Source organism: Myotis yumanensis, unplaced genomic scaffold (genome assembly GCF_028538775.1).
Source record: "Myotis yumanensis isolate MYYU_CA2020_CCGP unplaced genomic scaffold, mMyoYum1.0.hap1 SCAF_13, whole genome shotgun sequence".
Classification (NCBI taxonomy): Eukaryota; Metazoa; Chordata; class Mammalia; order Chiroptera; family Vespertilionidae; genus Myotis; species Myotis yumanensis.
In genome coordinates this window covers 9,055,542-9,081,504 of record NW_027223764.1, presented here as the reverse complement: position 1 = coordinate 9,081,504, position 25,963 = coordinate 9,055,542, and the positions used below count along the sequence as shown (strand labels likewise).

The 25,963-nt window shown below is 41.1% G+C and overlaps 1 protein-coding gene across 3 annotated transcripts; it reads left to right on the top strand.

Annotated features, from left to right (window-relative positions):
* On the top strand, positions 1-25,522 carry FHIP2A (FHF complex subunit HOOK interacting protein 2A). 3 transcript variants are annotated; one of them, XR_011473538.1, is made up of 18 exons: positions 1-219; positions 7,170-7,248; positions 10,625-10,794; positions 12,665-12,769; positions 13,249-13,371; positions 14,869-15,162; positions 15,347-15,543; positions 17,515-17,629; positions 18,098-18,174; positions 18,256-18,448; positions 18,637-18,806; positions 19,188-19,331; positions 20,428-20,518; positions 21,058-21,201; positions 21,482-21,622; positions 21,985-22,088; positions 22,189-22,727; positions 25,342-25,522. XR_011473538.1 is itself a non-coding variant. In XM_070432205.1 (17 exons), the coding sequence occupies exons 1-17, from the start codon at positions 175-177 to the stop codon at positions 22,292-22,294; spliced, it is 2,298 nt and encodes a 765-aa protein (XP_070288306.1). In that variant the 5' UTR covers positions 1-174; the 3' UTR covers positions 22,295-25,522. The 3 variants fall into 3 exon arrangements, 2 of the variants coding, with proteins under 2 accessions (XP_070288306.1, XP_070288308.1); XM_070432205.1 differs by having other exon boundaries at positions 22,189-25,522; XM_070432207.1 differs by lacking the exon at positions 1-219 and adding an exon at positions 6,208-6,958 and having other exon boundaries at positions 22,189-25,522.
* Positions 25,523-25,963: the final 441 nt, after the last annotated feature.

Sequence of the window (25,963 nt, the reverse complement as noted above, 5' to 3'; positions counted from 1 at the left end):
CCGCCCGCCGCCCGCGCACCTGGGCGCCCGCCGCCTCCCGGCTCCCGCTCGGCCCCCGCGCCCGCACCGGCCTTCACTCTGGAGCGGCCCCGGCAGCCGCAGCAGGGGCGGCGGCGGCGGATCGAGGAGCTCTCCAGGTCGTCCCGGGAGCGGCTGCTGCAGTCCCGGGACAGGATGTTCTCCAAGTTCACCTCCATCCTGCAGCACGCCGTGGAGGCGGTAAGGCCGCGGCGGCGCGCACAGGCCGGCGGGCGGCCTAGCTCCCTGCCCGCGCCCGGCGCCCGGCGGCCCGGCTCCCGGAGGGCGAGGGCGAGGCCCGGGCGGGCGCTGCCGGCTCGTCGGGTCGCCGGGGCCTCGGGCCTGGCTCGGAGCAGGTCCCCTCCGGGGATTCCCGTCCTGCCGGGTCCGGCGGGGGGCTCGTGCCCTCCCCAGCGGCATGGGCTGGGGTGCCCGGGAGGACCGGCCGGGGAGGGGGTGTCTCCGATTCCCCGATGGGGACGGGGAGCCAGGGAGCACCTGGCGGGGCCCCCGGGAGCGCCCCCGGGGCCGTGACCGTTAGCTTCCGCGGCAGAAAGTGGTCGGCCTGGAGCCAGACAAAAGGAACGGCCCCGCACGGCTCGGTTTGGGTTTGTTTTGTTTTGTGTTTGGGGGGCGGGGGAGCAGGAAGGTGCGCGCCTACCTGGGGGCGACCCCGGCGAGGACGCAGCCCACCCGACCCCGTGCCATGGCCCCGCCAGCTCTGCGCGCAGGCCTGGCCGGGGGACCCGAGTGATGGATGTGACACCGAGGAGCTTGGAGGGGCTCGGAGTGGGGGTTCGCAGCCCGGGCCCCGCCATCTGTTTCCTCTCCTGCCGCCTCTTCCTGGACGCCCTGCGTTCGTCCTGCCATTGTGCTCGCCTCCGGGGACCCGAGAGCCCCGCGTCGACACGCTCTGTTCCCAGGTCCTCGCAGACCTGCCCCGGAGGAGGACCGGAGCGGGGCTGGCGGCTGGCGGGTTACCCAGGGGCCTAGTGGCTTTGCTTGAGTTGCTTTCCTCGACTCTGGGAGAAGTGCATCCTGTGAAGGAACTGTTACTTTGCCGATTTTTAAAATGTCATCCTCTTTTCTGGGTTCAGATTGGGTGATAGAGCACATTAAAAGACACCCAACTTTATTAAAAAAACAACAACAACAACAAACAATTACAGTAGGACAGTTTCTATTGCCATGGATTTTAAAAGCTCGGTCATGAAAACAAACTTTGGTACAGTTATTTTAAGTGTCAGGTGGGAAATGTTTTTGGATCCTTTTAGCTTTACTACAGGTTCTTGGGAAAACGTGTGTATCAAATCAAGAGAGGAAGTGTTCGTGAATGAAGAGCAGTGTGACACATGAGGGAGGGGACAGTTTTAGACTCTGAGACGTTTGTCCACAGTCTGCAGCGTCTTTATGTTAAAAGAATTAGACTAAAATTTGTAAAAAGCAGTGACATTTATATTTTACATTATTCCTTGACAACCACTTACTTTTCAACATTGACTAGTTTAATATTGAGATCATTGGAAATAAAAATGTAGTCCATTATTTATATCCTTTACCTACCAGGCTCATGTTTATAGAAATAAGTACTTAGAAAAAGATGGCTTTCATGCTCTCCCAGTAAAGACTCATTTTGTCCCTGAGGCCTGTGTTTTCGGGCCTCGTTATCTTTTCGTAATTGTATATGTTCGTATCTACCAAATTATCCATGTCGATCGTCTCACACTGGTTCTGTCATATCCTGGTTCTCTACTTTGCTGAGGTTAGTGAGAAAGTTAGAGTGGATTATACTCACCTCAAAACGACCCCGTTGAATTTAGGAACATTGTTTTTACTGGCTTAGAGTTGATGTTTTCAGCTGTCATGCTCCCCAGTTCACCTAGATAGAAGGTGAAAGCTCATGAAAAAATGTTGACACTATTTTTTTTCTTCTAACATATCTCTTGGGAATGAATTCATACCTCATGATAAATAAGCCATCTGTGTGGCACTTGAGGCATACTTTTTCCTGGCCCAAGGTTGGTTTCCATTGATGAAGTTCTAGTCATTTGCTCAACATTGTTTTCTGTAAGCTCATCTTACCGTTCCTCACTTCTTTTCATTAGCTTTTCTCTGTATTCCTTTTAATTGGTATGCTCAATTAGCACTTTCTGATACAGTATTACAATTAATATAATCATTATCAGGATTGTACAGACAGGATCTAATCCTGCAGGCAGACTCGGACATGACCTTTTTCAGCCTGTCATCGCATGACTGATGTTTTCCCATTTGGTATTATTACATTTAGGTTTCTTTATCCCATTGGATCAGGCTTCAAGTGGTGTTTTTTTTTTTTTTTCAGGGGTCACCAGATACTTATTCATTTAAGTGAGATTTAAAGGTAGATTTAATGGTTTCTCTTCACTTCCTGTTAACTACTTACAAGAAAAAACACACCACTAAGATATTTTCAAAGGTTAGGATTTGAAAATGCGTTATTAAGCTGATAGTCTGCGATTTGAGTTTAGGAGAGAAATTCACCCCTTGATCCAAAACAAAACTTGTCATTCTTGCCTCTCCTTTCAGAAGTGACAGGCCCCCTTCAGTATAGAAAGGGTTGGCCAGTAAGAGTTATGAAACGAATCTGTTTTGTTTGTTGCCCCATGTCACCAATCTGAAATCAGGCCTCTCTTGTTCTGAAGTTGGCCTGGATCATTTCAGTACAAATTCTCCAAAGGGTAATAAATAAAATACCTTCCAATTAAGTACAAGTCAGTATTTGTTGAGGGCCTGGTCTGTGCTAGGTCATCTGCCAGGGCCTGGTATCTTTTAACTCCAGCCAGTTCCATCCTTTGAGGGCAGACGTATTCCAAGAGGAGAAAGGGCAGTGAGGGAAGGAAGTTTTATTCGTTTTAACTAGTTAATTCAATTGAAGTCATCTTTCATAATTTGAAATTACAGTTAAGAGCTAATCTTGATTTTGGGGGACCAGCTATTTTTTTAAAAAACGACTCTGCCCTGGGAATGAAAACCTCCGGTCAAACATATGTTGTGTTCTCTGAAGTGTATTCTTTTTTTTTTTTAAGTGTATTCTTTTTTTTTTTAAATATATTTTATTGATTTTTTACAGAGAGGAAGGGAGAGAGATAGAGAGTCAGAAACATCGATGAGAGAGAAACATCGATCAGCCGCCTCCTGCACATCTCCCGCTGGGGATGTGCCCGCAACTCAGGTATATGCCCCTCACCGGAATCGAACCTGGGACCCCTCAGTCCGCAGCCGACGCTCTATCCACTGAGCCAAACCGGTTTCGGCGAAGTGTATTCTTTAACAAGAAGAGATTTCTAACTTCCGTTTTGGGTCACTCAGCAAGTGTTTAATGAGCCCACCGTGAAAGCATGGCCCAGTGCAAGAGACACAGACGTGCCCTTGTCCTTGCCCACAATGTTTACGTCTCATTTGGGAGACAAAACAAATACATATGCAGTTAAAGTATAAGCAATGCACAAGAGTGTGGCTTAGCCCTTAAAGCCGGACAGAACAGGGTTCCAGTCTCTATCTCAGAATGGTTGTGAAAATTTAAATGAGATCATGTACCTGAAGTGCTTAGTGCAGTACCTGGCACTTAGTAAGTGCTCAGTAATGGTTTACCACTATTATTATTATTATTACTAGAGGCCCAGCCACGATTAAATCATGTGCGTGTAGGGTCCCCTAGGCCTAGCCTGCCATCAGGGCCATGTCTGCCACCCCACGAGGCCTCCCACGCTCCGTTGACGCTGCTGGTGCCTCGGGGAGTGAGGGGTGGGGGGAGAGCCCAAGAGGTGCTCCATGCACCTCCTGATGACCGGTTGTTTGGTCGTTACAGCGTTACGGCCACGTGCCTTTTATAATATAGATGATTTATTATTATTATTATTATTACTATTATTATTATTTGGATGGCTGTTCAGCCAGTGAGTTCCAAGGGAGGAAGGGGGCAGGCACTTAGGATTGGAGTAATTGGGAAAGGCTTTCTGGAGGACACGAGACTTGAGCTGGACTTTGGAGGCAGAGATGAGAGGAAGGGCATTAGAAAAGTTGGGGTGAAGAAGCGTTTTAAAAGATCTGGGCAGGGAGTGTTCATGATACACGTGCGACAGCATGCAGATGGGGCTTTGAGGACACTAGTTCTCGTGTGGATTATCAGTGGAGATCCTCCGTGTGGTAGGCATTTTGAAGACAGATAGTCCGGGTTTCTCGTTACAAGCAGTGTTTCCTTGGGCAAGTCAGTTACCTGGCTTTGGGTCTTAATAGGAGTTTGTTTGGGAAAAGTAGGCTTTTATTGTGAACATTTAAGACCACACACAGTAAGTGCAAACTTTGTAGCACACCGCCTGGCACATAACTACTTACTAAATGTGGCAACCGCTGTGCCATTCATTTATTCACTCAATAGGTGTCATCGAATGGTTACTAAATGCCATCACTGAGTTGGAAACTGGGGATTCAGTGATGAAAAAGATGACACATTCCCCGCCTTCGTAGAGGTCACAGTCTAGTGGAGAAGATGGGTAATTCAACAATTAACGACGTGGGATGAGGACTAGGAGAGACGGGGCAGACTGGGTGGGGGTTCCACAGCGCGGGTGGAAAAGACTATATCCTAGGCAGGGAGTCTGGCGAGAGTTCCCAGAGAAAGCTGTGGGTGAGTTAGGTACTTATGTCAATTTCCGTTTGAGATACGGATTGCATGAATTTTCAAAAATTTAATCGCTCTATTGCTCAAGTTAACTCAAATTAGATGCTGATTCACACATCTCTTCCCTTTTTGTTTTTTTACCCAGAGCATAAATGTTTTTATGCAATGATAAAGCAGGTAATTCATTCGCATGTGAGAATTAGTAATGGAAGAGGCAAGTTTACTGGGAAGTTTTACATAAATAAGGAAATTTATTCATGTTTGAACTAGATTGTTATTAAACTAAGTTATTAGCAATTTAGAACTGCTTCGCCAGCTGCTTAAATAGTATTTTTTTCTTTAAATCAAACTCCTGAAAGAGGGGTATTTTATAAGTAAGCAAGGACATCATCCCTTGAATTTGTCTGTAATTACAAAGGGCCTGACACAAACCCTGGAAAGCCTTGGATTTAGTGGCTTCCCCTGGAAATAGTTAAGTCCCATGGGTAACATAATTTGGAACAAGGATGTTGTGATCTTATATACTCAGGAGCTTCCCTCAGCAGAATTTAACAAATCACACACTTATATTTAAGGAACTAAGTACATTTCTTGAAATGCCAAATTTCATTTGGGTTTGTCCCAATTGTTAATCCATTGAACTATATGTAAAGCTGGTATATTAAAAAACAAACAAAACAGGTCTAAAAGAACAAGAGAAATTTTATGTTTTGAAAAAGATTCCCAAAACAAGCAGCTGATTAGAACAGATTTTTTTTAAATCTAAAAATTTCAGGAAGATTGTTTTTCCAAATTAACACCTTCATTCTTATTTTGCTATTTTTTTCTCCTCAGTCTCCCACAAGTCACTTCTCTCTCCATGTTCTTGAAGTATAGTACTCCCAAAGGTTTTAACTCCTTTGTTAAAGGTTTTAGAGTGTTTAAAATTTTTTCATGAAATCCTATTTGAAAATAGATGAATACTTATGTTCTCTCTCGTAACTCAGTATTATTCAGAAGGGTGAGAATGGGCAGGGATGGGAGAGCCAGCAGCATTAAGATGGTGATGACTGCTGAGCACTCCTCAGGCCCTGTTTCTCCCTAAATACATTTCACCTCTGGATTGAAACCGTGTCACCTTCTGGACTGAAACCAGAGTTTGTAATTGCCCAATAGTTTGGAAGTTGTTTTCACAGGGTTTCGAACTTCGAGTTCTCTGCTGGGGACACCCAGAAATCAAAAGGGAACAAGTAGAAGGGCAAGAGTAACATGACCTCTTAGGTCATCTGTCTAGATGAAGTACATGAAATTGGACGATTACCTGACAGAGTTCAGGTTACCAGAATAGAAACCTATTTGTTCTTAAGTGAGCTGGGCCAACTCTGTACTTTCTGGTAAAAATTTATTGATGATACAAAAGAGGGCTCTCTCTCTCTCTCTCTCTCTCTCTCTCTCTCTCTCTTTCTCCCTCCCCCCTCCCCCCCTCAAAGGAAAATGTTGGTGAAGATGCACCAAGTCTTTTCTTTTTATTTTTGGTTACTCCTCACCTGAGGATATTTTTCCATTGCTCTTTAGTGAGAGAATGGAAGGGAGGGAGAAGGGGAGGAGAGAGAGAAACATCAATGTGAGAGACACACATAAACGTTCCCTCCCGCATGCGCCCTGACCAGGGACAGAGATCAAACCTGCAACTGAGATACATGCCCTTCACCAGAATCGAACCCATGACCCTTTGGTCCGCAGGCCAATGCTCTAACCAGTGAGTAAAACTGGCCAGAGCCACCAGGTCTTTTCTGTCCATTTAACACACATTTGAAATACTTGTAGGTTTGGGGAAGGGCTATAATTTTGGTCTTAAAACCTCTGAAGTAAATTTCAAAGCTAAAATGTGAAACATTTTTTACTTTGTGACTTTAAATAGGTCGTGCCTTGTTCACATAGTTATTTTGCTGAAAATACGCCTTGCCTATTCTAGGCTTAAAAAAGAAAAGATGTACATCTGTCTGCCACTGAGAGTGGGGAACAGTTTTAATCTGATTACGGGGTTGACTTTGGTATATGTCGTAGTAGTGGTGATGTGTCACTAATGATATAGCAGCATTTTACTGTTTTGCATGTCAAAGTCCTAGGTACAATGCCCTTATCCCCGGTGACTGATAAGGGCATTTCACTGATACTCGAGTAATAGAATGTTGTGTGTTTTCACTGAACACTGTTTCTTTTGAAGCCGAATGCAGTTACTGGTTTCAGGGGAAGGGAACTAAATAATCCTGAAGTTTAATAATAATGTTGATAAATGTGTGTGTCCTCTTTCTTAAGGAATCATTTTCACCTTCTTGGATTTGACTCATTTTGCTTCTCTTTGATGTCTGGCAAATGAGAGCAAGTAAAAGCTCACCCCTTCTTTGTATGTTGCTTTTGCATGATTAGTAGACAAATACAGAATTGTACTTTGTGGGAAACTGGAATGCCACTTTCTTAACTGTGGTCTTTGTGTGTGTTTGTGCAGCTGGCACCCTCTCTTCCTTTACAAGAAGATTTCGTTTATCACTGGAAGGCAATTACCCACTACTACATAGAGACTTCAGGTAAGAAACAATGCTGATGCTAATTACACAGAAACATGTGGGATACGAAAATGTATTTCAGATTCGTCTTCAGTTATGTTTAAATTTATAAGCAATTTACTTTTAATTCCTCTTTTAGATTCATTAAAAAAACACCACACCTAGTGAGCACCTACGCTGTGCAGGCATTTTTCCAGGCACTGGGGGATAGAACCATCAAAAAGAAAATCCATAACAAAATGAATACATTGATTGGGGGGAAGCAGACAACAAGTAGACAGATACATACAGTGGGTCAGATGGAAAGTGTTAAAGAGAACATGAAGCAGGCTGAGGAAATAGAAGTGTGTGCTGGGGGTGGGAAGATGGCTTTGTAGGTCAGAGAAAGCCTCATTGCCCCAGGCCAGGTCTGAACTGAAGTCTGAGGGAGAGAGGAAGCAAGTCGGGGTGGATGGGGGTGGGGGTGGGGGGCGAAATTGCAGGAAAAGGAGGAGTGCATAGACCCTGAGGCTGGAACAGGCAGCCTGCGCTTGTGTGGACAATTCCTGGAACTATGGGGAAGCCAGTGTGGCTAGAGTGAGTGAGGAGAAATTGGTAGGAGGTAAAAATCAAAGCTGGAGGGTGAGGATTCACATAAGACCTTGTAAGCCATCCCAAGGGCTTTGGCTTGTACTCTCAGGTGGGCAGCCATTAGAGGGTTTTGAGCAGAGGTGACCGGGTCACTTTGTCTTCTATGAAAATTTAGATGGAAGGGAAGCGGAGGTGACACCCTCCGGTAGAACAGTTAGGGGACTACTGCAGTGGTTTGAGTGGTGATGGTGGCTTAGACCAGGGGGGAAGGTGATCAGAAGTGATCGTATTCTGGGTATGTTTTGAAGAATTGGATATTGGGCATGAGAGAATAAAAGGCAAGGCTATCTCCAAAGTTTTGGTGTAAGTAGTGAAACTGGAAAAATAGAGAATGAGGAGACTGCAGGAGGAGCAGGTTTGAAAGAGAATTTTCAACATATTGAGTTTGAGATGCTCATGGTCTATCTAGTCCAGTGGTTCTCAACCTTCCTAATGCCGCGACCCTTTAATACAGTTCCTCAAGTTGTGGTGACTCCCAATTTCATTGTTACAAATTGAACATCATTAAAGCATAGTGATTAATCACAAAAACAATATGTAAGTATATGTGTGTTTTCCGATGGCCTTAGGCGACCCCTGAGAAAGGGTCGTTCGACCCCCAAGGGGTCGCGACCCACAGGTTGAGAACCGCTGATCTAGTTGGATGTGTCAAGTAGACAATTGGAAATAGGCATTCAGGGTAGAGATCTAACGAAATGAGGGATATGAAATTGAGAGTCCTGAGACTAGATGAGCTTATCTAGGGAGTAAGGATAGATGGGAGAGAGAAGGTGTTCAGGAACTGAGCCCTTGGACTCATGTCTAGGGATTAGGAAGATGAGAACAATAGCGAAACCAAGAGAGACTGGAACCTCGGAGTTAGGTAGATTGCTCTACTGGGGAGTGTTGGCGTAAAGGGAGCTGAGAAATGGAGCAGCAGCTGGAGGGAGGTGTAGTGTCAAAAGAGGCAAGGATACTTTAAGGTAGAAAGTGCAATTTATAATTTAATGGGAATGTCCTAGTAGGGAGGGAAAGGTGAGTATAGTAGTCAGATGAGATCATTTCTGAGCAATGTCCCTGAGTAGGCAGGGGGCCAGGGGCAGGGGGGAGGGGGAGGATGGGACCTAGTGCACAAGCAGAGACTAAGCGCTAAATAGGTTGTGGACAGTTTCTCCGTAAAAAAATAAGGTAGAAAGCAGAACATCTGGGTATAAGTGCAGGAAGCGGGTAGACATGGTGTAGGGAGTCTTCAGAAGTTACCTTCTGGTTTCCGTTTTTCTCAGTGAGTATGTAGGATGCAGAGTGAATGTGGGGGAACATGAACAGTTAGTCAAGGCTGGGCAAACTTTCCCTGTAAAGGGCCAGAGGTAGGCCATGTGGTGTCTTTGTAACTGCTCAGTTCTGTTGTAATGCAAACTGGCCATTGGTAACGTGTAAAAGAATAAACAGTCCCTTGTTCTAATACAACTTTATTTATCAAAATAGATGGCAAGGCTGGATTTGCCCTGCGGGTAAAGTTTGGCAACTTCTGAAGTAGGGAATAGGGAAGTACAGTAGCATTGCTACATGGCACTGTGAGCTCCCTTGAGGAATGAGGTAAACACTAGTGGATATGCAGATTGGGCACATGTCATTTCACTGAAAGGAAACATGAAAAAATGATAGTTGATTTGGCAAGTAGATAGGGTTATGGGGGATGTGTCTTAAAGGAAAAAAACTCCTTTATATTTGTGCAATGAATAAAAATCAGACTATACACAGGGTGAGGCAAAAGTAGGTTTACAGTTGTGAGTCCATGAAACAACAGTTTATTCTTGTATTATTTATTATTTTATTTTCCATACAAACAACTGTACACCTACTTTTGCCCCACTCTATATTCTGTTAGTTTTTATGCATAATAATGTAGAAATAAGAGCCATTTGGGGAAAAATGGGAACATGATCAGGAAAAATGCATGTAAACAAAAATTTTGTACGTACTTGTAATTAAAATTTTTTTTTCAATTAGCCGGTTAGATGGTCTGAATTTTAAGTATCTTTATATAGAAACAGGTTGGCCTTGAAATTAAGCTTACTAACCTAGAAAACAGAGAGAGGACAGGTTCTGTTTTGATTGTCACTGAGTTACTTCTTAGCATTGGGAAGTCATCTCCATCTATGAAAACACGAGGAGACAAAAAAGCCCTTTTAACAATTTCTGACATTCTTCTTATTAACAGACAGCTATTCCCAAAGTCAAAGAGATAGAAACATCAGTGATGAGAAAGAATCATCGGTAGGCTGCCTCCTGCTTATCCCCTACTGGGGATGGAGCCCATAACCCGGGCATGTGCCCTGACCAGGTTTATGAGTCAACGCTCAACCATTGAGCCACATCGGCTGGGCTGATTCAGTTTTCTAATAAGAGGGCAAAAGCGCCCAGCCTGTGTGGCTTAGTTGGTTCTAGTGTTATCTCGTACACCAACAGGTTGTGGGTTCGATTCCCAGTCAGGGCATGTGCCCAGAATTCGGTTCCATCCTCAGCATGCAGGAGGCAAACCGATTGATGTTTCTCTTTCACATCAATGTTTCTCTCTCTCTTTCTAAAAATCAATTTTAAAAAAATGGTTAAAGCATCATCTAAATTCTGGCAAAGATAATTATACTATGAGTATAAACCTCATTTAAGTGTGTGGTTCATATTTTTCTAGTTTAAAATATGCAGTTTAATATTCAATAAAGTATTTAGTTTAAATACGCAGTTTAAAAATGTTGGGTTGTTTGACGAACGTTTTTTTATCATTTAGATGACAAAGCCCCAGTGACAGATACAAACATTCCATCTCATCTGGAACAGATGTTAGATATATTGGTACAAGAAGAAAAGGAACGGGAATCTGGAGAGACGGGGCCATGTATGGAATACTTGCTTCATCACAAGATCCTGGAAACATTATATACCTTAGGGAAAGCTGATGTAAGTTTCTAATCCACATCATGTCCTTAGGCACGTAATACATGTAGTCACGTCTTAGAGATAAGAAGCTGCCAAGTACTACATTTAATTGTAGAGGTATGCATTAAGCATGGCAGGACTTAAGTCAGTGTTGTACAAAAAATGAAAATCGTGCATCCTGTAAGAACATGACTTTCCATGGAGATAGCAAAACTCCCAAGTGCTCTAGACAACAACTGGTACCTAGGCAGCCTAGGATCCCAGTGTAAACATTTATGAAAATAAACTCAAGTACATGCGCTCAGTCAGAATCAAAGGAGGTGAGAAGGAACCCAGTGAAAGTTGGGTTACAAAAATTAGGAATTAGCTGAAACCGGTTTGGCTCAGTGGATAGAGCGTCAGCCAAAAGGTCCCAGGTTCGATTCCGGTCAAGGGCATGTACCTGGGTTGCGGGCACATCCCCAGTAGGAGATGTGCAGGAGGCAGCTGATCGATGTTTCTCTCTCATCGATGTTTCTAACTCTCTATCTCTCTCCCTTCCTCTCTGTAAAAAATCAATAAAATATATTTAAAAAAAAAATCTTAAATTCTTTTAAAAAAAAAAAATTAGGAATTATACAAAAACAGAAATGGGAATTCTGTTTCATAATCCTGAAAGAGAATGTCACTGATTATCCTGACATTAACTCTCCTAGTAAGTGGAGACCATTCAAGTTTTTAGTCAAATGAGTATTGAGAAATCTTTGTGAAGCTGGTATTCTATAAATAATATTCTGTGCTTCAAAGCTTTCAAATTACTTATAAAGGTAGTGAGGGTAGGGGACGAACTTGGGGTTCAGGTTAGGAGGTCTGGCTTTGTCACTAATATACTGCAACCTTCAGCAAGTCTTGCTGGTTAATATTCCTCTTCTTTCAAAACAAGGAAGTGATATCAAGCAGCCTCAGCTCTAAAAATCTGTGGTTCTGTTCTGTGAATGTCTAAGTTGGATAAATATTAATTGATTTTTGAGTACATTTTAGTGGTTGTACTACTAACTATATTTTGATATAGGTAATTGTAACTACTAGTGGTTTATCTGAATAATGCAAGGTATTTCTATCTTAAAAATATTGTGCCTAACATAATTTATATTGTTTCTGGATAGCATGTCTGTGATCATGCTTTAGAAATGCTACACATTTTGTGACTGTATTTTAGTTCTGAGGCAGTATAAGCAGGTTAATTATAGACCATATAACATTAATTCATACTCTCTTAATTCACAATGTGAGTAATCATGTTTACCTACTTTTAAGAAAATATTTAAAACAACTGTCATGTTATAAAAACTTATTTTTTAAATATTAATTGCCTACAATAATAATTTAAATAACTTTGCAACTAACTTAAAACAGTGTTGTTGGCCTAGATCACAGAAGTGTATACCATAGGAGTCCTTTTATTTTCATACATGTGTTAGGCTTTATTTACTCCTGCATTTATATGATGGACAGTTATTGATTACCTGCCATTAGTTTAAGTAACAACATTCTGGCTTTACTTTGCCAAGGAGGTAAGTATAATTGTTTCATGTTATCTTAGCACTTAGAGTGAAAACAGGCTGACGTCACCCGAACCACGCTGGGATCTCAACAGCGTATTGCCACCATGCGGTCTATAATTACATCAGCCCCTGGTCCCATATGCTGTATTCTAGTCCCAGAGGTCATTTTATTTCCAGGATACCAGGCATTAATAATTGATTGAGAATTTTATCCTGGCTAATTGCACTGACTGGTGAGGGTGGAATACGTTTGAATTCATTGTCTCTCCTGTATTGTAAGCATTTGAGTAAGCGTGTTTGTATTGTCTGTGCTTTTCTTATTTGCTTTCCTTTCCTCTTTTACTCAGTGTCCTCCAGGAATGAAGCAGCAGGTGCTGGGATTCTACACCAAACTCCTGGGCAGAATCAAGCAGCCGCTACTTCCGCACATCAACGTGCACAGGCCTGTGCAGGTATGTATTCCCCACACACAAAATCATTTGGTTTGATTGCTTTGGGTATAGATATAATTGTATATAATTTTTCTAAGAGTACAAGTAATACAGGAAGTTATTCTAAAAATTACATGCAAATTAGCAAGTACTTGAGCTTTATGTATGACATGGTATTAAATGTATTTTATGTCTTTATTTTTCTTTTAAAATGTTATACATTAATTTTTCCTTTAACTTATCTCCATGGCATCTCAAGGAGTTTTTTATATACCACATTCATTTGGGGGGGGGGGGGGGGGGGATAATGCATTTGAAAAATTTACTACTAGTAAACTTATTTTGATGTTGGTGATTGTAAATAGTGTCCTTTCTGAATAATGCAAGCTGTTTGCATTATTTGAAAACTTTAAATATCCCTAAGGTATATGGATGGCTATATACATACATACTTGTGAAAAATAAGCTACTTTAAACATTTTTGAAAAAATTGTTGACAGAAATTAATTCGACTCTGTGGTGAAGTCCTTGCAACACCAACGGAAAATGAAGAAATTCAGTTTCTCTGTATTGTGTGTGCAAAACTGAAGGAAGATCCCTATTTGGTTAATTTTTTTCTGGAGGTACGGTATCCTCATCACTCTTCAGAGCATGCCTGTGTTCGCGTTTTTCTATGCATTTTACTTTCTCCTGCTGGTCAGTCAGCTCCTTGAGGACCAGGGCTCTGTTCTGTTCATCTTTGGGTCCCCCAGCTTCTCTGTCTAGCACCCAGCACAATGCATAAGGACTGTTTAATTAACACAGTTGAATGAAGGCATCTTTAGAGAAACACAGCTTTATTACCTGTAAGTATAGACAGTCACAAAAGTACTTTGCAGTTCTTAAGCACGTCCCCCTGAAATCTAACCTATATTCAATTTATACCATCTAACATACGCATCTACTGTGGGTTAAATGCCTATGGCAAATGAGCTAGAAACTGTCTTTGTCCTAAGAGAGTTTATAGGCTGGTGATGAAGGTAAAACTAATAGATACAGTAGCAGTCAAATAGGCATCACTAACACTGTTCACTGCTTATGGTCAGTGAAACATTTTGTAGAGCAAGCATGTCAAACTCGTGGCCCTCGGGCTGCATGTGGCCCACAACGAATATTTTTGTGGCCCAGCCAATATAACAGTATGTAAGAAACGTTTTAATAAAAATTTTGTAACTTAATGTTTACAATATCCTGTTACACATAATTATTAATAATGAACTACAATGTTCGCCAATTACTGATTACTATAATCGTGTTGCATTCATTTCCCTTACGTACCTAACGCGCAGGCACACCATTTCTCTCCACTAATACCAGCAGCGAATATTTTAGCAGCCGATTGCCACGTCATTAGTTTGTACTGACTTGTTTAGTGTGCACAACAGGAAATATTTCACTTTCAGAGAACAAGAAAAATAGGTTTATTTGAGTTACACTTATTAATTTGTGTAGTTATTCAGTGTCTGGTAAGTTAATGTTCAAGAAAATATATTAATTTTTATTAAAATGTTCTGTTATTTTATGTTAACGATGACTCATTTATTTCAGCCCTTTGTATTAACTATGTCTCTATCGAAATAAACGTACGTTTCTATGAAAATTGAAGCTTTTGTTTTTTTTGCGGCCCACAAAAACTTAAACCTTATTTGGCCCATGTAAGCCTTTGAGTTTGACATGCTTGTTGTAGAGTGTACATCTGAGCGTGTTCATTTGTCAAAACACTTCTGTCTGTTGCTCTGCTGGCTAGACACTGAACGTTGATAGAAAAATCCATTCATGCCCTAGCTGCTTTGGCTCCGCGGATAGAGCGTCGGCCTGCGGACTCAAGGGTCCCAGGTTCGATTCCGGTCAAGGGCATGTACATGGGTTGCGGGCACATCCCCAGTAGGGGGCGTGCAGGAGGCAGCTGAATCGATGTTTCTCTCTCATCGATGTTTCTAACTCGCTATCCCTCTCCCTCTCCCTTCCTCTCTGTAAAAAAATAAAATAAAATATATTAAAAAAAAAAAAATCCATTCAGGCATGATACCTGTTTGAGAGGCTTTTGATGTGACGCTTACAACACCTGTACTCCCTTTCAGAATAAGTTGAAATCATTGGCTTCCAAAGGAGCAGCCAGTGTCACTGCAGAAGACACGTTAAAAGGTGCAGAGTCCTTGTCCACAGACACGGGACAGCCCTGTCGGCCCGAGGAGCTGCCAGGCGCGGCCGGGACGGAGCAGACAGAGTTAGACGATGAGCCTCCTCCTCAGACGGACGACCTGTCCACGGGCCTGGAGAACCTGAGTGTTGCGTCACTGCCGGAGGCCACAGTCGTCCGCCCAAACCAGGATTACAACCTCGTGAATTCCTTGTTAAATCTCACCAGAAGCCCGGTGAGTCGCCGTCTCTATAACTTTCCCTCCTAATGTGATCACAATTATATGCACTTAAAATAGAAAAAAAAAATCTTTTCTTATTTGAGAGTAAAGCATTAAATCCTTTAAAGTTAAATTTTTTTCCAACTACTCGTCGGATATCTAATTTGGGAATTGAAAGGGGGTGTGTTTTCCCCCGCAGGACGGCCGGATAGCTGTGAAGGCCTGCGAGGGCCTCATGTTGTTAGCGAGTTTGCCAGAGCCCAAGGCTGCCAAGTGCCTCACGCAGAGCACGTGCCTGTGCGAACTCCTGACCGACAGACTCGCCGCCCTGTACAAGGCCCTACCTCCGTCGGTGGACCCCTTAGATATTGAAACCGTGGAAGCCATCAACTGGGGGTAAGAACCACCACTTGTGTGTTTCCATAAAAGTGATTTCCCACTCCTGTACTTTCAAATCCATTTCCATTGGGCTATAATAGGAATCTTTCGTTTTGAAAAAGGTAACATAGCTAGTGAGCATTAAATGGGATTATTTTGTGAGGCTTGTTTTGAATTGGTTATTAATTAGTGGAAATAAATGGGGATGGGAATAGTCCAGCTGTTATAAGGAAGCTACTTTGCCTCTGTCCATTACAGTGATCATTCAAGACTTTCATTACATTAAGATCAATAACTTCATCTGTTTTTTAAAAATCCTAAGAAAAAGTAATCTTTTTTATGAATAAGTTCCACGGGCCCTGGGGCAGTCTTGTGTGGTTCATGGCCTCCCTATGTAGGACCGCTCCTCCTACCTGGTTCTCTCACCCCTTTACCCATCTTTCAGGGCTGCCCCTTGATTCTAGTAGGAAACTATGATTATTGTGGAACATTTATAAGTTATTAAAAAGTATAAAGCAGCCCTAACCGGTTTGGCTCAGTGGATAGAGCATCAGCCTGCAGACTGAAGGGTCCCAGGTTTGATTCCGGACAAGGGCATGTACCTTGGTTGCGGGCACATGCAGGAGGCAGCTGATCGATGTTTCTCTCTCATCGATGTTTCTAATTCTCTATCCCTCTCCCTTCCTCTCTGTAAAAAATCAATAAAATATATTTAAAAAATAAAAAATAAAAAAATATAAAAGGTATAAAGCAGCGTAAATAAAGTCACCCATAATCCCACCATCTATAAGCAGGATAAAATTTTTTTAAATATACTTTTATTGACTTCAGAGAGGAAGGGAGAGGGAGAGAAAAGATAGAAACATCAATGATGAGAGAGAATCATCGATTGGCTGCCTCCTGCACGCCCCACACTGAAGATCCAGCTGGCAACCCGGGCATGTGCCCTGACCAGGAATCGAACTGGCGACCTCCTGGTTCATGGGTCAGTGCTCAACCACTGAGCCACGCTGGCTGAGCAAGAAGGATAATATCTATAATAATAAAAGCTTAATATGCAAATCGACCGAATAACCAAACAGCAGAATGACTGTCCAGACAACCTTCTGTGACAACCACTGGCACCAGGCCGGCCAAGGCAGGTGCAATTCGATTGCTCGGGGCCTGGCCATCACCCCATGATCGCCTTGCAGAGGGAGGCCCAGGCCACTGGCCAGCGGGCTGCAGTGGGTGGGCAGGGCCTCCCTTTGTGGGGGCGATCCATCATGGAGCCCTAGCTGGGTGGGCAGGGCCTACCTCTTTTGGGCGATCCATCAAGGAGCCCCAGCCGGGTGTGTGGGGCCTACCTCTTTGGGGTGATCAATCGCGGGGCTCCCGGACTGTGAGAGAGCACAGGCTGGGCTGAGGGACCCCTCCCCACCCCGAAATGCACGAATTTCGTGCACTGGGCCTCTAGTTATGACATAATAACCTGTTACTATTTTTCTATATATTTTTTACCCTTCTTGGTTTTTACTTGTTTTTTTCCACCCTGTATTCTGCCGACATCTGTCGGTTAGACCCACTTGTTAATTCCACTGTCTTACATGTTAAGGCAGGAAGAGAAGCAGGCCAGTCATTTCCTTGTGCAGATCCTCCGTCACCTTCCTTTTCCTTCCTCCCAGCACCGAGATTCTCCTACTCTTCATTCCTGTTACTTGGTCAAGTTCATGGCAGAAGTATGAGGAGCTGATAATGGTTTTTCTCCTGCAGCTCCATTCTGCTTTAGTCCCTCTCTTCCCACATAATGAGTGAAAATTAGAACTTTTATTTAAAAGTTTTTCTCTAATCTTTAGCTTTCTTTTATAAAGCCCTCATCCGATAGTCACGCTGTATTGCCTGTGTAAATACATCATCCTGTGTAAGTTCATTCACGTGCCTTCATGTTCCATATGCCCTGAGCTGCATTAATGCTTTTGGATGACTTAGCGTTTCTTCTGTGCCCCACAGTTTGGACTCATATAGTCATAAAGAAGATGCATCGGCATTTCCGGGAAAACGAGCCTTAATTTCATTTCTTTCCTGGTTTGATTATTGTGATCAACTCATAAAGGAAGCACAAAAGGTTGGGATGTTTTTGTTGTTTACTGATCCTTTAAAAATATAACTGTCTATTAAGTGAAATTTGAATTCTCAGTTAATATCCCCAATTATATCTTAATTGTCCTAGGATAGCACAGTTAGTAAAATAAATAAAACCAAATGAACAAGAGAAATGCATATGTATAGAGTGTGTGTGTTACAACTGCAGAATAAATTACAATTCCAGTTCTGCCTTTATATTTCTTTAAGTATTGTAGTACAGCCTTCATAAGATAGCATTGGCCTGCCTCCCTTTCTCCTCTTTGGGAAGGTGGTACTACCATGAGGTGATTAAGAGAATATTTTTATCCTGCAATGTAAAGCACTTAATAACTAGCATCTAATCTAGGCAAGTTTATTTTCCACATTAATTCAGACAGAGGGTAGAGACTGATTTATTGATGTTACAAATTAATCTCTCTCTGATATCTATGCTTGTACTATGTTCTAGACTACTGCTGTTGCTCTTGCCAAAGCCATTCATGAAAGATTTTTTATTGGTGTTATGGAACCTCAGTTAATGCAAACGTGAGTGGTCTCTTTACTTAAAAAGTAAAACCACTGTGTTCGTGTTACTTTTGCCCGCTAATTCCCTGTTTGTTATGCCAGTTCCGAGATGGGTATCCTGACGTCGACTGCTTTGCTTCATCGCATTGTTCGGCAAGTCACCTCCAATGTTTTGCTTCAAGAAATGGTGTTTTTTATCCTTGGGGAACAGAGGGAGCCAGAAACTCTGGCAGACATGAACAGACACCCCTTAAGACACAGGTTAATTGAACATTGTGATCACATATCTGATGAGGTGAGCTGTGCAAGGGTTTAGAATTTGACTTAGAGTCTTTGAAACACTGACTTTAATATACTTGTGACGTGGTGAATACAGCCTCTTTTTTCAATGTGGCTTTAAAAATTGACACCATGACTTACAGGATGGCAAGAAGACTTTACTGAAAGGCATTTTTCAGTTAGCCTTATCGTTTTTGGTTTCAGATAAGCATAATGACACTCAGGATGTTTGAACATCTTTTACAAAAACCCAATGAACACATTCTTTACAACTTGGTCCTAAGAAATCTTGAAGAAAGAAATTATACGGAGTATAAACCCGTGTGTCCAGAAGATAAAGATGTGGTGGAGAACGGACAGATAGCGGGAGCAGTGTAAGTTTCTAGCCAGCTCTGTGAGTTTAGCATTTCATGTAGAATCATAATGTTCTCTTTCCTCTTATTTCCCTTATTCATTAAAAAAACCTCTAACAGTTTGCAAGTTTTAAAAAAATAAATCTTAGATATCTTAATATTACTGTCCCTTTAAATTATAAGTGGTATTATCTATTTATTAAATCTAACACAATCACTATCTTCTTGAGTTTGATGTTAGTATAAAATGTTAATTTCTTTATAAAATATCAATACATTATTTCTTAATTTTTTAAACAAAATTATGTAAGAATAAAATTATTTCTAAGAGCACAGCAGAGAATCTTTTGGTTTAGAAAATATAATAAAATGTTTTCTTATGCGTCATTAAATTAAACTTAGAGATCTGGAAGAAGATCCATTATTTACTGACATTTCACCAGATAACACTTTGTCAAACCAAGAATGGCTTAGTTCTTCGCCGCCTGCTACTCCAGACCACCCCAGAAATGATGGGAAGACTGAAGTCCATAAAATTGTGAATAGGTGAGTTGCTACATACATTTAAGTTGCACCTCTCTTTTTTTTTCTTCTAAATATATTCTTATTGATTTAAGAGGGGAAGGGAGAGGCAGAGAGAGAGATAGATACATCAATGATGAGAGAGAATCATTATTTGGCTGCCTCCTGCACACCCCCTACTGGGGATGTAGTCCGCAACTCAGGTTTGTGCCCTGACCAGGAATCAAACCATAACCTCCTTTATCATAGGTCGATGCTCAACCACTGACCTATACACGGCAGAGCGACTGGTGTTTCTTTTACTTGTTTTTTTAACAAATAATAGCTCTTCCCTTGGATTGTTACAGAGATATAGTATGAACTCAGTCTTCCCTTGTTTAATCTAAAGATTATCTGAGCCTTTTGTCACATTTAGGTAGCCAGTGAGAGCCTCAGGGCAACGTCAATAGCAAAAGAGAAAGGCTCTGCTTAATACAGAAATAAACACACGTGACCTTAGTGAAACTGACCGTCTAAAGACCCTTCTTTTTGTATGTAAATAATTTTAAGTAAATTCCCAAGTGCAGTAACATTGAAAATCTCCAATTTGACAAACTGTGCTTATTAGATATTTACTCCTAAGCATAAGGTCATTTTTTTTTGTTAGTCTGTGGTTTTACTTTTTTTTTTTAAGTGCCCTTTCTATGGCAATTTCCTTCTTTCTCTTCCTTTGCAGTGCTCTAACTGATACGCCTGGTTCTGTCAGATGACTAGAGAAAATTGCATGTCGCTCAAGATATAAAATCAGGATGCATGCAATCTTAAATTCACTTACCTGAAGGCCAGTTTCCCGAGATTAACAAACAGCATGGCAGTCTGTCCATGTGCTGTAATGTAAACAAACAAACAAAAAAAGTCATTTTAGGCTTACTTCTCCTTTAAGAGGAATGAGTAAATTTTTTAATAAAAGCTTTAATGACAGTGTATTTAATCAGTAAGGCTGATTAAGAAAATACAACTTTATTTTTCAAGTCTCCACTTGCATTAATTCTTGTTTAAACTGAAGATATCGCTAGGTATTTTAATACATATAGATATCGTGAGAGTATTCTGTTATTGATTTTAACTTTTTTCATTGAAGTTTTCTCTGTCTGGTACCGGATGAAGCGAAATCATCCTACCATGTTGAGGGCACAGGATATGACACCTACCTCCGAGATGCTCATAGGCAGGTGAGTCTAATGACCAAATTTTTGGAATGAAATGGAATGAGAATGCACTCACACAGCTTGTCATATCGCCCACAGTCATTTCTCCAAAGTTTCCCTTTCTCTGCAAGGCCTGACCTCCACTCTCACTACTAGAGCTTCCTGCAAGTGACCTCACCTTGCATTTCACTGTCCCTATCTCAAGATTTCTTTATTGCCCCCTCTTTCTCTTTCCCTCTCTCCCCTGCCCCTCTCCCTTCTTTCCTTTCTGCCCGTACCGACATGATATCTCCCCCAAATCCTTTTCCCCGCTAATCCAAAGGTGACCTTTAAATGATTCTGCGCCGCCCTTACTTCCATTCTGCAGGCTTATTCTCCTTTTTTCCTCTCCACCACTGTCCTCCACGCACAGTGGTCTCTGACGCTGTCCCTCTGTCACACCCTCACCCAGGCCTCTGCCCTCTGCGTTCTCATGTGGATTTTGATATTCCTGTTGGAGGAAATCGTTCCTATTTCACCTCAGTTTGTTTTGGGTTAATTTGATCTAAATGCTTTCTCCCTAGTTCCGGGACTACTGTGCTATCTGCTTAAGATGGGAGTGGCCTGGGTCTCCAAAAGCCTTGGAAAAGTGCAATTTAGAAGCCACTTTCTTTGAAGGTCATTTTTTGAAAGTTTTATTTGACAGAATGGGAAGAATTCTTGATCAGGTAATAAAACAGCCTGGGTAACACAGAGACATTCTGACATGTTGTGTTTGTTTTTTCTGTATATTACATGCATAAACGTTTAGGGCTGAGTTATATGCACTTTGACTAAGTGGCGAGAACTAGTTTAGTTACGGGTGTTTCCATTGTAGAAGAGCAGGTGGAGGAGGGAGGAGGAAATGGTCAATTTTCCTCTCTTGAAAGACAAAATGGTAAAGTGCGTGCTCCGGGATGGACATGATGAATAACGTCAAATGTGTGTTTGTTCCTCACCTCTCCCCAGCCATATGACGTCAATTTACAAGTGACCTCGGTGTTGTCCAGACTGTCTCTCTTCCCTCACCCACACGTACACGAATACCTTTTGGATCCCTACGTGAACCTTGCTTCTGGCTGTCGGTCTCTCTTCTCTGTCATTGTCAGGGTGAGTGATCAGTTTTGTTATATTTTCTTTAGGATTAATAAACCTGTCCAATTAACAACTTAATATCATTGCATGTAATCAGTGTCACATAGAGGAAAATATATCTACTGTTTAGAAGTAATTATTTCACTATAAAATATGAAGAAAAAAAGGAAAATTCATTTTTTAAAATTTATATATATATATATATATAACGTCTCTATTTTAAGGAGTAGATATGAGTCCTCTGTCAAAGATGCTTATGCAAATAGTGAAAGGAGACATTCTTCATTTAGTGAAAGGAAATGGGGTATGTTTTTTATCCTGAAAATCCCTATGCAGCTGGTTTTAGGAACCGAGTTCCTTTTGTGTCTGTGATGTAGGTCGTCGGAGACCTTATGGTTAGAATCCAGCGTATTCAAGACTTTACTCCCAAGCTTCTACTAGTCAGAAAGCGATTACTTGGTTTGGAACCGGAAGGCCCTATGTAAGTCAGTGTTTCACTTTTTTTTTCCACTATAAAAATTCCACCCAAACTGACGGCCTGCTGCTATCTTGATTGATGTGTTGCCTCTTGTCCCGCCCAGGGTGGACCACATCACCTTGCTGGAGGGCGTGATCGTGCTGGAGGAGTTCTGCAAGGAGCTGGCGGCCATCGCGTTTGTGAAGTACCACACTTCCTCCACACCGTAGATGCCCCTCCCAGGTAACCAAGCGAACAGAACTGCTGTGCACATTTCACCTCATGAAGAGAGGATGATAAAAGGCCCTTTTCAGTGAAGTATTGCTGCAAACTGGACCGAAGCATTTCGAACCCATCGAGTGGGCAACTTCAGTACAACGTTGTATAATAGTGTTTCCATTGCTTTTTCATTAAGGCGCCATACATAGACATGCCAGTCCTTGAATCCAGGATACAATCAAAGGAACTTCCGGAAATAAGCATTTCTAAAGCCTGTGTGAAAAGATGCAGAATTTCTGATGTCATGCCTTTGATGTTTCTGTTATTTTAATATCCTTTTTGGTCGCAAGGCATTTTGACATTCTCTGGGACTCAGATGCTTATATTCTTTTGGATTAATCAGAAGCAAAAAACAATAACAACGAATTTTTATAACTTTTTAAGGTAAGAATTCTTATCAAACAAAATATGAAAAACTGTAAATGAGAAAAAAATACAATTCAGGGACCATCAAATGAGTTGAGTTAATAATAGGAGATAAAAATGTGTAGAGAACCTAACTTCCTTCAGCTTTTCTAAGAATAACAATTTAATATGATAATAAAATTCTTGATTAATATAATATATATATTTTTAAAGAAATGTTCTTTTACTCTTGTGCACATGGCCATGTAGGTGATTAATGTTCATGTATGGGTCCCAGTTTATTTAAACCGTGTCATTTTGGCAACAATACCGAGTTTGTGCTCACCAATGGTAGTGCTTGCTAAAATAGTATTTTTTAAAGCTAATTTACATGTGTTAGGTTGAGAACGTTTTTTTTTGTTCTATCTCTCTTTGAAAATTGTTTCATAAAATCACTTTATAATTTGATTTTCTTACTGAAATGCATGGTCGTGTCTCGGTGGGAACTCACTGATAACTCTTAGAATCAAAATTCCAATGGCCTCCCTAATGTTTACATTTATTTTTTCATTTTGTTCAGTCTTTTGTTTTAAATTATTCGAGAGAGAGAGTTAAAAACCAAACAGACAGACCAGTCTGTCCTGTTTACATGGGAAAGAATGTGGGTGAAGTGGGTATGTATGTGAGTGGGTATGTATGCAGGAACTGTGGGTAACTTGGCAGAGCTGTGCGGGCACCACGTGCTGGGAGTTAATTGACAAAATGTTGTTTGCTGATCCACTCTCTATTCCTCCTGTAAGTGACGCTTATTCCTCAGATATATTGCTTCTAAACTTTCTTCTTTAGCTGAAGGGTTAAGCAGCAGCACTTTCTTGTCTTTCCGTTTACTGATATTTGGGGAGCAGATGATCAGATTTCTGGCTTCCGAGGCACTCTTGCTGCTGCCCCTCCGGGGAAGTTGCTTTCTGTGGCGTGTTTGCAGTTTCACGGTGTGTGGCGTATGCACAGAAGCATGTTTTACACCTACCCCTAATTTTGTCGCATTCGTTTTTCTGATTTATTTTATAGTTAGTCTTTCCTGTTTATTGTGAACAAAATATCAAAAGATGATGAATATTCTTGGCTCTAGAATGCTTACCACCAGTAAAACAACAGACTGAATTTCTAATTCAATGTGAATCTTTGTTAGCTCCTTCTAAGGCATTTATTCAGCAAAACAGCAGAAAAACAAAAGTGGGAGGTAGTTACTTTGTGCGTGCTTTTCTTTAAATGATTTTTCATGAGGGGAAAACATTAAGTTTGCTGTATTTACTCATTAGGCCATGCAAGGAACTCAGCAACATCTTCAGTTTTAGGTGTAGCTGCAGCCTACTTTGATGTAGGTGTATCTAAACCAAGGCATTACGAGATATTAGATGTTTCCCCATGTGTTCATAGTGTTCGATAGGTGTAATAGCAAAGTCGTGACCTCTCAGACCAAATGCTATTTAATCTTTGATTTCACAATGGGACCCTCTAGCTAATGCATGAAACCAAGTTCTGAAAAGCTTTAACTCTTATATTTTTTATATGTATGTATGCTGCTTCTTAAAACATTTTTTCTAAGTTATTGTAATGACTTTGATTTGTAGTCAACTAAAGCTTAAAGTTTATTTTGTTTCCCTTCTCAGTTCCTTTCTCTCCTTCCCACTCTCTCTCTCTTTCCCTCCATCTCTCCCTCTCTTTCTCTTTCTTTGTTTTATTTATATTTAGTAGGGACCTAGAGCCAGCACAACTTCTCACAGTGAGTTGGATCTGTTAGCGAAACATTGTACTACATTGCTAGTCTTTTTGTACTGTCATTCAGAAGCTGAATATTTCTATTACTTGGGTACTTGCAAAATAGTGACCAAAATGTACTGTGTTGGGTAGAAAATACCATCTTAACAACGGATTGCCCTAAGCAAGTTCCAAACCAAATTTTAGCCTTGCTTCACCTTGGTATAAATAGCTATGCCCATTTTTAAAAAATCTTTCTCTCTAACAGTGTAGTCTTTGTGGTTATTTTTAGTAATGAGCCACATTCTTTACTTGCTAGAACTCAGACTTGTCTTTAGCCAATTATCAGTGTAGTACTCACATCATAACTATGTACTGTTCTCGTAAGATATCTGTCTGTGCAATATGGAAGCTATGAGTGGATTCATAGCTTTTTGGTTTAATTGTACATCATTGTGTGTGTACATGTGTACATAGATGTATATATATATATGGACCAAAATCCTTAGCTTGCTTACACTGTTGCTAGTGTAAAGATTGTTACACTTAATTTTACAGGGCACAAATTATGGGGATTCCCTTTATAGTCCATGGTAATATACTTCCATAAATTATTGCATTAATATACAATTACCAATTTAATTATGAAGTTCATAGGTATTGACAGAAGTTACAGTGAAGTGCTCAAACCACAAATTATGTAGTAATTATATTTTGAGTTGTTTAATTAATCAAAATATGCATGTCATTGTGACACATGATGTGTTAAAACATGATAGATAATCATATTTCTGGGCCCTGTAAAATAGTGTCTCTGTAATACTCTGTTTGCCTCCTGCCTTGTTTACATTAAACAAAGGACATTTGGTAAATTTTCCTATTGAACATTGTGTAGGTTACTGACAGTGTTACCACGGCCTGAAATTCTTGGGCCATCTATGAAGAAACTTCAGATGGTGATTGTGTACCTACTATCTCTTTAAAGGAAATTGTGGTCAAGTCCAACTGTTTGTGCTAACAATGCATGCAGGACTAAGAGGGATGATCTAAAAATAAATCATGCAATTTAAACAAAATGTCGTGTATTCTTATAGACTTCTAATTGGAAACGTGTTTATTCACCGGTAAGTTGAAAACAATAATTCCTAACACACACAAGAGTATGGCACACAACGATCAATAGGTCACTATAGCATCGACTTCAGGGAGAGAACGGGAAAGAATATATTAATATTTGTGGAGGGGAATGTGCAGTTTGAAAGATCCCCCTGGGTGAGCCTCAAAAATGTGTCCCCCACACTTGGAATAACTATAAAGGCAATGCTTATTAAAATATATTTCATTTTCAAAACTGAGCTCTCAGCAGTTAAAGTGTGTATATATTTCTTTGGGACACCCTGTGTATTATCCACCCCACCCCTTAGGAAACACTTCCTTAAAGGAAGGAATATTTGTAAAAGTCTTCAGAAAACAATTCATTGGAAGCATTCCTTCTCATATATTTATAACACATATAA

Excerpts from the sequence above, each read along its gene's own strand:
- FHIP2A (XM_070432205.1), top strand. The coding sequence starts at position 175 with ATGTTCTCCAAGTTCACCTCCATCCTGCAGCACGCCGTGGAGGCG. Across the intron at positions 12,770-13,248 it reads ACGTGCACAGGCCTGTGCAG|AAATTAATTCGACTCTGTGG; the intron begins GTATGTATTCCC and ends AATTGTTGACAG. Across the intron at positions 17,630-18,097 it reads TCATAAAGGAAGCACAAAAG|ACTACTGCTGTTGCTCTTGC; the intron begins GTTGGGATGTTT and ends ACTATGTTCTAG.